The sequence below is a fragment of the Microplitis mediator genome, chromosome 8, assembly GCF_029852145.1.
Source record: "Microplitis mediator isolate UGA2020A chromosome 8, iyMicMedi2.1, whole genome shotgun sequence".
Classification (NCBI taxonomy): Eukaryota; Metazoa; Arthropoda; class Insecta; order Hymenoptera; family Braconidae; genus Microplitis; species Microplitis mediator.
The window spans coordinates 5,364,914-5,377,814 of NC_079976.1; the positions used below are offsets into that span (position 1 = coordinate 5,364,914).

At 28.2% G+C, this 12,901-nt stretch overlaps 1 protein-coding gene across 3 annotated transcripts; it reads left to right on the plus strand.

Moving 5' to 3' along the window:
• Positions 1-1,178: 1,178 nt before the first annotated feature.
• Positions 1,179-12,901, plus strand: LOC130673747 (gustatory and pheromone receptor 32a-like). 3 transcript variants are annotated; one of them, XM_057478921.1, is made up of 15 exons: positions 1,179-1,463; positions 1,532-1,603; positions 1,864-1,953; positions 2,068-3,621; positions 3,913-4,294; positions 4,639-5,494; positions 5,563-5,634; positions 5,895-5,984; positions 6,099-7,652; positions 8,904-8,975; positions 9,055-9,144; positions 9,248-11,355; positions 12,245-12,316; positions 12,394-12,483; positions 12,583-12,901. In XM_057478921.1, the coding sequence occupies exons 12-15, from the start codon at positions 10,348-10,350 to the stop codon at positions 12,640-12,642; spliced, it is 1,230 nt and encodes a 409-aa protein (XP_057334904.1). In that variant the 5' UTR covers positions 1,179-1,463; positions 1,532-1,603; positions 1,864-1,953; positions 2,068-3,621; positions 3,913-4,294; positions 4,639-5,494; positions 5,563-5,634; positions 5,895-5,984; positions 6,099-7,652; positions 8,904-8,975; positions 9,055-9,144; positions 9,248-10,347; the 3' UTR covers positions 12,643-12,901. The 3 variants fall into 2 exon arrangements, with proteins under 3 accessions (XP_057334903.1, XP_057334904.1, XP_057334905.1); XM_057478920.1 differs by having other exon boundaries at positions 4,411-5,494.

Genomic DNA, 12,901 nt, shown 5'->3' on the forward strand with positions numbered 1-12,901 from the left:
AAATTTTAAAGAGTATCAATAAAACAATTTTCAAACTTGGAAATATAGATACAGAAGATAAAAGTGAAACATTATTTTTCACGAAAGTTTTAATTGAAGAACCGATTATCGAAGATATTAATATCCTCAATTATTCACACTTGAAAATAAGTGAAATTTGCAGCAAAATTTCAAATTTTTATGCATTTTCAACATTACACGGAAAGAAAATTATGGCAGCGGTTCCCATAATTTTGTGAAATTTTTTCCTATACCATAATAGGAATTACGACCATAAATTATGGGAGCGGTTCCTATAATTATAGGAATGTTTCCCATAATTATAGGAATAGTTCCAATAATTATGGGAATGATACCCATAACACTATAGGAATGGTTCCTATAATTATAGGAATGGTTCCTATAATTTATAGGAATACTTTCTATAATATTATGGGAATCATTCCTATAATTTATAGGAATGGTTCCTATAATTTATAGGAACCATTCCCATAATATTATGGGAATGGTTCCTATAATAGTATGGGAACTATTCCCATAATATTATGGGAATGATTCCCATAATGCAATTGGAATGGTTCCTATACCATTATGGGAATCATTCCCATAATATTATGGGAATAGTTCCCATACTATTATAGGAACCATTCCCATAATATTATGGGAATGGTTCCCATATTATCATGAAAAAATTAATTTAAAGAAGTGCGGTAATCACTTCTACAATACACAGAAATATTATTAACCATAAAAACAAAAATTCAAACATTGAAAAAAAAAATCGTATTTGGCAAAAAAACATTAAAATTTTTAACAAGAATTTTTTGTCAGCACAAAACATTCAAGAAAATTCAAATTTTGGGAAATTTCTACACTATTGTGCAAAAAAAAAAATTTAATGATATTATAGGGATGGTTCCCATAACATTATGGGAATAGTTCCCATAATATTATAGGAATAGTTCCTATACCAATATGGGAACCATTCCCATAATAGTATGGGAATGATTCCCATACCATTATGGGAATGGTTCCCATAATGATATGGGAATGATTCCCATAATATTATGGGAATGGTTCCCATAATGGTATAGGAACCATTCCCATATCATTATGGGAACCATTCCCATAATGGTATGGGAACTATTCTCATACTATTATGGGGATTGGTCCCATAATATATGGGAACCATCCCTATAGTAGTATAGGTACTATTCCCATACCATTATGGGAACCATTCCCATAATGCATAGGAAAACTTCCCATAATTTTCTTTCCGTGTATTGACGATCATTTATTTCGTTACAATGACAACATATGATCTATACTACATAATAATATCATTAATTACGAACAGTGAGCAATTTTTGTTAATGCTTTGTATAAACTGTGGCACATGGTGTTTGGCAGTACTTACAGACTTTGCAGTTCTGACTACAAGTATCACCAGAATCATACATGAAGTAATTTCTTAGTCATTTGTGTCTTAATAAAATTAATGTTTTTATTAAATATATGTTTGTTTTTTTAGTTTAATGATACTTCGCACTGCATTTTTTTACTTTTTAATCAATGCAAAATGGATTCAAACACAAAAAATGCGGTAATACATACACTGTAAAAAATTGGAAGTGAATTTGGAGTGAATATGGATTTTACTTAAATCCGAATTCGATCCGATCCGGAGTTTTCATGTTAAAATTAATTTCCCTCCAAAGTGAATTTCACTTCGAGGGGATTAAATAAATGAAAATCAATTCTCTTCGCATTCACTCCGCACATTTTTTACAGTGTCCATGTTGTATTTAACTAATATAGAGCTATGTTGTACATAAATAACTTTGTATTTTCGTTCTCTCATAGCTAGCTGAATTTTTAAACAGCTTATTGCACCATCATCTGGAATTTACTACTTATGGAGTGATCGACCTCAACGGTTTCCTGTTACAAAATGTAATAATTATTTAGTTTAATCAATAAATCATAATTTATGATTCATAAATGACGTAATTAAGATATTGTTAAATAATTCTTAATATTTTCATTTTGATAAATTATTACTTTCAGATTTTTGGGACAGTAGTAACTTATCTCATTATTTTTATACAATTTCGTCCTTTGCATTAAATTATGGGAGGATCATTATCTTTAAAGTTTGTCGACTTTTGGATGTGACAAATTGGTTCTGCAATACGTTAAGATGTATGAGTATGTCACAGATTGTTATTGGTTTATCAGCAATCCATCAATTATTTTCAAAAGTTTTCGAAATATTTTCTAGAAAGACAATTCCAAACTTTTGATTGATCAATGACTTCTATTTTTTTTCTAAATTTCAAATTATTTCCGCGGGAAGTTAACAAGTATTTTAGTTCGATTTTACAATATCGTTAAACAACATGAGAAAAATATCAATCAGGGCAATCGCGATATAAATAAATGTATGAAATTAAAAATTAAATAAGTAAGTCGTGAATAATTACAATAATTGAAAAGCCAACATTTATAACATCATGCATATGTTGATTGTATCATTTGAACAATGTCAGTCAGAATTCACATGTCTCTAGTAAACACGAACTGTAAATTGTGTTCTGGTAATTGTATGGCATCATGCAACAAGAGCTTTTTTATGAACGTAAAAAATTTCAAAAATACAATTTATATTTAACATCGAAAAATATGTTATTTTACTTCAATTTAGTTTTTTTCAAAGTTATTGGATTAGTGCCTTGGAATACGGATATTTATCAAATTTTTAATAACAAAATTCATAATTATCTACTTTATCCATTTGAAGTTTCAAAATACGGAACTATGTACAATGTTTTATTAATGATTACTATGTTTACGTACATGGCAGTTGGATTAATATTAGAACTATGGGAGCAACATTTTATAGACTCAATTATAGTAAAGACGATTGACAAAATTCTTAAGTTATGTGGGGTCGTTTTGATCCTGATCGTATGGTTAGTTTTTATTTTACAACAGAAAAAAATCGTGAATATCCTTAATAAATTGTATCAGATAAATAATAGTTTGAAGAGTTGCAAAAAATACAAGTTTGATACTAATTATTATATATATATTATAAGTTTTGGTAACATCATTATGTGCTTCAGTGTATTTTTACTTGAGTTTTTAATCGATTCAATAGTCACATTTTTGTTATGGGCTACACCGTTTATTGTGGGAAGTTCTGTTCTAATACAATACACGTTATTAATAAACATCGTTATTCAAATTTTCAAAAGTATCAACAAAACAATTCTCAAACTTGGTAATCTGAGAACAGAGAATGAAATAAGAACATTATTTTTCACAAAGGTTTTAATTGGAGAATATATTATCAAAGATATTAATGTCCTTCATTATTCACACATAAAATTAAGTGAAATTTGCAGTGAAATTTCAGATTTTTATGCATTTCCAACATTATTGAGTATAATTTATTTCATTACAACGGCAACCTATAATTTACATTTCATGATAGAATCATTAATTACAAACAGTGATCAAGCTTTGTTGGCACTTTATTCAGTCTGGATCGTATGGTTTTTGGCAGCATTTGTCGACTTTGCAGTTTTGACTACAAGTGTAACCAGAATCACACGTGAAGTAATATATTTGGTCATTCGTTTTTTCATAAATAATTGATTATTTATAAAGTGCGCTTGTGTATAAGACGCACGCGCGTAGTGACGATGATTAACTACTGAACCGAAAGTAAAGTTGTCAACACAACGAGCGTCTTATATGGAATTGTACTAGATATATACATCAGTTTTTATAAGAAATACTCGAAAAGTACGCCGATGAGTGCCTATAGGCGGTTAATGGCGTACATTTCGAGTAAATGTGTATTGAAAAAATTATTTTAATTAAATATATTTATATATTTAATTTCAGTTTAATAAAACTTCTTATTGCATTATTCTATTTTCTAATCAATGCAAAATGGAGTCAATCTAATGGAGGCAATCTAGAAGAAGTTTTTGAGATGACAAGAGAAAAAACTTTTTTTTTTTAGAAGTTTGTAGAAGTTTATTGGTACTCAATATCTAAAAAATTTTTATATCTATGATGAAAAAAATTTGAGTCAAAGCTTCATGAACCAAGTTCAGAAAATAAAATTTTTTAATACAGAAATTTGATAACATATAATTTCACAAGTTTCGAAACAATCGTTAATAAAATCTTTAATAGTTTAATAAAATAAATCAGTACTCAACTGACAGTCTATTAGATGGTTAAACAACATGATAAAAATACCATTCATGGAAACTACTTTGTAAGTAAATTTATAAAATTAAAAATTAAATACATCGTTATGACTAATTATACTAATGGCATAAATAATATTAATGACAATATGCATAAATTGATTATATCTTTGCAACAATGTAGGTCAGTTGAATTCTAGTTTTTGCGTAATAAGCACGAAGTTTGATCTGAGTTCTGCATATTTCATAATATTAATATGCAGCAAAAAATATTCTATAAGCGTAAAAATTTACAAAAACTCAACTCATATTCATCCTCGAAAAGTGTTTTATTTAAGTTTCATTTTTATTTTTTCAAAATTATTGGATTAGCGCCATGGAAAGTGGATACTAATGAAATTTTTTATCCTAGAACTTATAATTATAGTCAAATAAATCCACATGGAGTTTCAAAGTTTGGGATTATGTACAATGTTTTTTTGATAATTACTATGATTGCATACATAGCATTTGGAATTGCATTAGGTCTATGGGATCTAGATTATGCAAACTCAGTTATAGTGATGATGATTGATACAATTCTCATGTCGACTGGACTCGTAGCTCTTCTTATCATGTGGTTAATATATATTTTACAACAAAGCAAAATCGTAAATATACTCAATAATTTGTACACTACACATAAACGTTTGAAGAAATGTAGAAGATATAAATTAGAAATCGATTTTTCGTTGTACATTATAACTTTTGTTAACGTTGTGATGTGCTTTACTGTATTGATACTTGAGACATTTACGACGATGAACTATACAACAATATTATGGGCTGCTCCGTTTATTATGGGAAGCTCTGTTTTAATGCAATACGCAATATTATTGAATTTTATTATTCAAATTTTAAAGAGTATCAATAAAACAATTTTCAAACTTGGAAGTATAGATACAGAAGATAAAAGTGAAACATTATTTTTCACGAAAGTTTTAATTGAAGAATCGATTATCGAAGATATTAATATCCTCAATTATTCACACTTGAAATTAAGTGAAATTTGCAGCAAAATTTCAAATTTTTATGCATTTCCAACATTATTGACGATCATTTATTTCGTTACAATGACAACATATGATCTATACTACATAATAATATCATTAATTACGGACAGTAATCAATTTTTGTTAATGCTTTGTATAAACTGTGGCACATGGTGTTTGGCAGTACTTACAGACTTTGCAGTTCTGACTACAAGTATCACCAGAATCACACGTGAAGTAATTTCTTAGTCATTCGATTCTCAATAAATTTATTGTTTTTATTAAATATATGTTTGTTTTTTTAGTTTAATGATACTTCGCACTGCATTCTTCTACTTTTTAATCAATGCAAAATGGATTCAAACACCAAAAATGCGGTAATATATACACTGTAAAAAATTGAAAGTGAATTTGGAGTAAATATGGATTTTATTTAAATCCGAATTCGATACGATCCGGAGTTTTCATGTTAAAATTAATTTCCCTCCAAAGTGAATTTCACTTCGAGGGGATTAAATGAATGAAAATCAATTCTCTTCGCATTCACTCCGCACATTTTTTACAGTGTCCATGTTGTATTTACCTAATATAGAGCTATGTTGTACATAAATAACTTTGTATTTTCGTTCTCTCATAGCTAGCTGAATTTTTAAACAGCTTATTGCACCATCATCTGGAATTTACTACTTATGGAGTGATCGACCTCAACGGTTTCCTGTTACAAAATGTAATAATTATTTAGTTTAATCAATAAATCATAATTTATAATTCATAAATGACGTAATTAAGATATTGTTAAATAATTCTTAATATTTTCATTTTGATAAATTATTACTTTCAGATTTTTGGGACAGTAGTAACTTATCTCATTATTTTCATACAATTTCGTCCTTTGCATTAAATTATGGGAGGATCATTATCTTTAAAGTTTGTCGGCATTTGGATGTGACAAATTGGTTCTGCAATATGGTAAGATGTATGAGTCTGTCATAGATTGTTACCGGTTTATCAGCAATCGATCAATTATTTTTGAAAAAGTTTCGAAATGTTTTCTAGAAAGACAATTCCAAACTTTTAATTGATCAATGACTCCTATTTTTTTCTAAATTTTAAATTATTTCCGCGGGAAGTTAACAAGTATTTTAGTTCGATTTTACAATATCGTTAAACAACATGAGAAAACTATCAATCAGGGCAATCGCGATATAAATAAATGTATGAAATTAAAAATTAAATAAGTAAGTCGTGAATAATTACAATAATTGAAAAGCCAACATTTATAACATCATGCATATGTTGATTGTATCATTTGAACAATGTCAGTCAGAATTCACATGTCTCTAGTAAACACGAACTGTAAATTGTGTTCTGGTAATTGTATGGCATCATGCAACAAGAGCTTTTTTATGAACGTAAAAAATTTCAAAAATACAATTTATATTTAACATCGAAAAATATGTTATTTTACTTCAATTTAGTTTTTTTCAAAGTTATTGGATTAGTGCCTTGGAATACGGATATTTATCAAATTTTTAATAACAAAATTCATAATTATCTACTTTATCCATTTGAAGTTTCAAAATGCGGAACTATGTACAATGTTTTATTAATGATTACTATGTTAACGTACATGGCAGTTGGATTAATATTAGAACTATGGGAGCAACATTTTATAGACTCAATTATAGTGAAGACGATTGACAAAATTCTTAAGTTATGTGGGGTCGTTTTGATCCTGATCGTATGGTTAGTTTTTATTTTACAACAAAAAAAAATCGTGAATATCCTTAATAAATTGTATCAGATAAATAATAGTTTGAAGAGTTGCAAAAAATACAAGTTTGATACTAATTATTATATATATATTATAAGTTTTGGTAACATCATTATGTGCTTCAGTGTATTTTTACTTGAGTTTTTAATCGATTCAATAGTCACATTTTTGTTATGGGCTACACCGTTCATTGTGGGAAGTTCTGTTCTAATACAATACACATTATTAATAAACATTGTTATTCAAATTTTCAAAAGTATCAACAAAACAATTCTCAAACTTGGTAATATGAGAACAGAGAATGAAATAAGAACATTATTTTTCACAAAGGTTTTAATTGGAGAATATATTATCAAAGATATTAATGTCCTTCATTATTCACACATAAAATTAAGTGAAATTTGCAGTGAAATTTCAGATTTTTATGCATTTCCAACATTATTGAGTATAATTTATTTCATTACAACGGCAACCTATAATTTACATTTTATGATAGAATCATTAATTACAAATAGTGATCAAGCTCTGTTGGCGCTTTATTCAGTCTGTAGCGTATGGTTTTTAGCAGTATTTATCGACTTTGCAGTTTTGACTACAAGTGTAACCAGAATCACACGTGAAGTAATATATTTGGTCATTTGTTTTTTCATAAATAGTTGATTATATATCAAGTGCGCTTGTGTGTAAGACGCACGTTGTGACGATTAACTACTGAACCGGAAGTGAAGTTATCAACACAACGAGCGTCTTATATGGAATTGTACTAGATACATAGGGGAGCCTGGGGCACGAAGGCCCCCCAGGGGTACGAAGGCCCCCCTCAAAAATTAGGTAAAAAAAATTTTTTTTATTTTCCGTCAAGTAATGACCTCTATAATATTTTTATCATATTTTAGCCCAATATGTGATGTGTGAGGTAAAATGGACCACTCGAAAAGAAAAAATTGAACGAAAAAATTATTTTTTTTTTTATTTTGCGTTAAGTTAATTTTTTCGTTACAAATTTCTCGTTGAGTGGTCCATTTTACCCCAACCATCACATATTGGCCTAAAATATGATACAAACATTGTAGAGGTCATAACTTGACAGGAAATAAAAAAAAAAAAATTTTTATAATTTTTTGGGGAGGGGTCCTTCGTGCCCCAGAAAAAAAATTTTTTTTTTCGATTTTTTGCAAAATTTCGACAGATTCTTCCAAAATAGACGGAAAATTAACGAATTTGATGGTTAAAAACCACAAAAAGCAAAAACCGGCTTAAGGGGGCCTTCGTGCCCCAGGCTCCCCTATATCAGTTTTTATAAGAAATACTCGAAAAGTACGCCAATGAGTGCCTATAGTCAGCAGGTAAAGAAGGATGCTTGAAATATGATGAAAAATTTTGTCACAAGATGGCTCGATGAGTTACTTCGATATTTTTTGCACGCTAGTTGTAATGCATGCAACTAAAAAATAATATTTTTTGCACGATTAAGGGGTAACGGTAACCGATTTTCAATTCAATTTAATTTACGGACGAACACTAGAAACCTAAAATAGAGAGTCTTTAGCGTTTTTTCAAACCTTAACAGAGGGCTAGAAATTTTGTATTTTCAAAAATTCTAATTCGTCTCCGAGAAAAATTGTTTTAAAATTCTTATTTACTCAACGAGTGCAACAAAGATAGTCTCGTTTATTTTTCTGAGTGTGAGAAAGAGGTCCGGTACCGTATCCCCTTAACGTCACAATTTGAATAATTAGGTATGTTTAGTATTCGCTGTGGTGTGTATAATATTTTTTGTTGCCAACTATAGGCGCTTAGTGGCGTACATTTCGAGTAAATGTGTATTGAAAAAATTATTTTAATTAAATATATTTATATATTTAATTTCAGTTTAATAAAACTTCTTATTGCATTATTCTATTTTCTAATCAATGCAAGATGGAGTCAATTACTAAAAATGCGGTAGTATATACATGTCATATTTAACTAATATAAAACTATTTTCGTAGATTTAAATCTTAATAATATTGTTCTCTCGTAGCTCGATGAATTTTTAAACAGCCTATCGCACCTTAATCTGGAATTTACTACTTATGGAGTGATCGACCTCAACGGTTTCCTGTTACAAACTGTAATAATTTTTAAATTAATCATAAATTGTGCAATGAAAATAGAATAAAATAATTTTTTTAAGTTTCATTTTGACGAATTACTGTTCTTTTTTCTTTTTTCAGATTATTGGCACAATAGTAACTTATCTCATTATCCTCAGCCAATTTCGTTCGTAATTGCAAATTACAAAAGTTTGGAAAATTCAAAAGCGCACATCTTTAACGGTCACGTGGTGTATCAATAGAAAATTTTGGGAAACCATTCCGCTATATTTTCGTACATATATATTTTAAAATAATCCACTATCTGAATAGTAGTTTATCTATCGAGTGCGATCGTGTTTGAAGACGCTCGTGTCTTCACACTCGCGTCTTGGACTCGATTGTACTAGATAAATACATTAGTTTATGTTACAGATATTAGAAATTTACTACATTTAGTGCCTATAAATGACAGGTTATAAATCCGCGTTTATTTATTTGGTAAGATTGTTTTGAGTATTTGTTGGAAATTAGAGAGAAGTCGGTAAGTGGACGAATTAAAATGATGATTAATTTTGTCACAAGATGGCTCGTTAAGTTACTTCGACATTTTTTGATCGTTTGCTATCGCACATGTAACCAAAAAATATTTTTTGATCCGATGATGACGTCACTATTAGAACGATTAGGTATCTTTTTTACCAGCTGTATCTTATCTAATATTTTTAGCTGCCGGCTATGAGCGCTAAATGTCGTAGATTTCAAGCGTCTGTCGCAAAAAATTAATTATATGATGAAAAAAGAAACGTTAAATTTGAAGTTTCTTGAACTCTGTCAGTTCTGGAAAGCGATTACTTCTGTTTATTCAGAAACTGACAAATAAAGGAGCCTGAAGTTTTTTGAAGACACGACTTGATGGTTACTTTTGTTTTTTAACTTCCCGTTACGAAAATTGAAAATTTTTTTTATAAAGTTTTCTATAATTAGAGAGTAATAATGAATTTTATTTCAATAATACCATAATAAATTATCAATCACAGAAATATTGTTGTAGAGAAATTAATAAAATTAAAAATGCAACCAATATCGTGAACAATTATAATAATTAAATAATCAATATTAGCAATGACATGCATGTAATCTGATTAGATCTCTAGACATGCAGGCCAGTCAGAAATAGTTTTTCGTTTGTAAACACGTAGTGTAATGTCCGTTCCGGTTTCTGTATATGTAATATCATCATGCAGCAAAAGCTATTTTTTGAACGTAAAAATGTGCAAAAATACGACTTATATCGATCGCTAAAAAATATTATATTTTACGTTAATTTAGTGTTTTTCAAAGTTGTTGGATTGGTGCCGTGGAAAACAGATGTTCATAAAATTTTTAATAACAAAATTCATAATTATCACATATATCCGTTTGAAGTTTCGAAATTCGGAGCTATATACAATGTTGTTTTGATAATTATTATGTTTACATATATGTCAATTGGAGTAATATTAGGACAATTGGACCAAGATTATATAGACTCAATTATAGTGAAGACGATTGACAAAACTCTTAAGTTATACGGGACGATTTTGATGCTTATCGTATGGTTAATTTATATTTTACAACAAAAAAAAATTGTAGATATCCTTAATAAATTGTATCAGATAAATAATAGTTTGAAGAGTTGCAAAAAATACAAATTTCAAAATAATTATTGTATATATATCATAAGTTTTGGTAACATCATTATGTGCTTTAGTATATTATTACTTGAGTATTTAATAGATTCAGTACTGACATTTTTATTATGGGCTGCACCGTTCATTGTTGCAAGTTCTGTTCTAGTACAATACGCATTATTAATAAATATTATTATTCAAATTTTCAAAAGTATTAATGCAACAATTCTAAAACTTGGCAATATAAATACAGGGAATAAAATCAAAACAGTTTTTTTTAGAAAAGTTTTACTTGAAGAATCGATTATCAATGATATTGATATAATTAATTATTATAACTTGAAATTATGCGAATTATGCAGCGAAATTTCAGATTTTTATGCTTTACCAACATTACTGATTGCAATTTACTTCATTACGTCATCGACATATAATTTACATTTTCTAATAATGTCATTAATTACGAGCAGTGAAGAATTCTTGTTGGCAGTTTATTTGCTCTGTAGCGTATGGTTCTTAGCTATAATGATCGACTTTGCTGTTCTAACTACAAGTGTTACCAGAATCACTCGTGAAGTAATATATTCGGTCGAAAAAAGAAAACGATAGATTTTCATAGCTAAATTTTCGAGGCGCATAACACTTCTTATCGCAACCGTTTATTCTTACACGGAAAAAAAAAATTAAGTAATTTTTACTAAATTTGAAAAAAAAATTACAATTCGAGAAGAAATCTTGACATTTTAAAAACAAAATCGAAACTTCTACAAAACTCAAAGTAAAAATTACAACATATTATTTAGAATAATAATTTCTATTGATTATAAAAATTACTACATTCAAAATGAAATTTACTAGCGACAAATAAAAATTATAATGTACCAATAATTTGTACTATTGTACTTAGTAAATATTAGTTAACGCGCTTTGTGAAAGATGTATTCCAGATAATAATTTTTACAATCTCAAATAGTAATTTTATCTCCCGGAGTAGCAATTTGTCTTACCGACATTCTAAAATGTACAGTAACCTACGTAGAATTACATTATTGAGATGTAATATTCATCAACTACGAAACAAAAATTGCGACTAATATACTAACTTTTAATAATTCTGAAAACAATTTCTACTTTTTGTAACATTGAACTATTTTCATATGAATAAGTAAATATTGATTTTTTCCAAGCGAAAACTTAACGAAGCTGTATTGTGATTAATATGATAAGTGAAAATTACAATTTAGATAGTAATAATTGAAATAAAAAACTAATTTTCTATAAATCATCGTAATTTTTTTTACGGGTTGTAATTTTTTATTCGAGATAGCAAATTTTTCATTGTGATTGTAATTATTATTTAATTTTGACTTGCACTTTTCTTCGTGTATAATATTTCTATGAGAATCTATCGGATTGTATGAGATTTTTCAATGAGAGATTTAAGTAATCAACTATTTCTTTTCAGTTTGTTAAAACTTCGCACTGTATCTTTCTACTTTCTAAGGAATGCACATTGGATCTAAATACCAGAAGTGCGGTAATATGTATATGTCATATTTAATTAATGTAAAACTATTTTGGTATATTAATAAATTTCTTTTCGTTCTATTGTAGCTCACTGAATTTTTAAATAGTTTATTGCACCAGAATCTGGAATTTACAACTCACGGAGTGATTAATCTTGACGGTTCTCTTCTACAAAATGTAATAATTATTTACTTTAATCAATTAATCATAAATAATGTAATGATGATATTGTCAAATAATAGATATCATTTCATTTCAATAAATTATTATATTCAGATTTTAGGTACAATAGTGACTTATCTTATTATTCTCATACAATTTCGTCCACGAGAGTAACTTACAAGAGTTAATATATTCGGGGAGAAAGACTTTAATTATTCACAAACTATCGATATCCTTTAATCCGTCAATAATATTTATCGAATTTAAACAATATTATACGGAAAAAAGTGATACTAGAATTATGCCAACTGATACAAAGTCTGTATTTAATGTACCGTAAATGACTTTAAACATATTACTATATATTATGTAGATTGGGGTACCGCTTTTCGCCACTTTGGGGCAGTTTTGGACACCTGAAATGATCTATGAA

Coding starts and splice junctions, on each gene's coding strand:
- LOC130673747 (XM_057478920.1), top strand. CDS start 4,484: ATGCAGCAAAAAATATTCTATAAGCGTAAAAATTTACAAAAACTCAAC. Junction 5,495..5,562: donor TCACCAGAATCACACGTGAA/GTAATTTCTTAG, acceptor TTGTTTTTTTAG/TTTAATGATACTTCGCACTG. Junction 5,985..6,098: donor ACGGTTTCCTGTTACAAAAT/GTAATAATTATT, acceptor TATTACTTTCAG/ATTTTTGGGACAGTAGTAAC.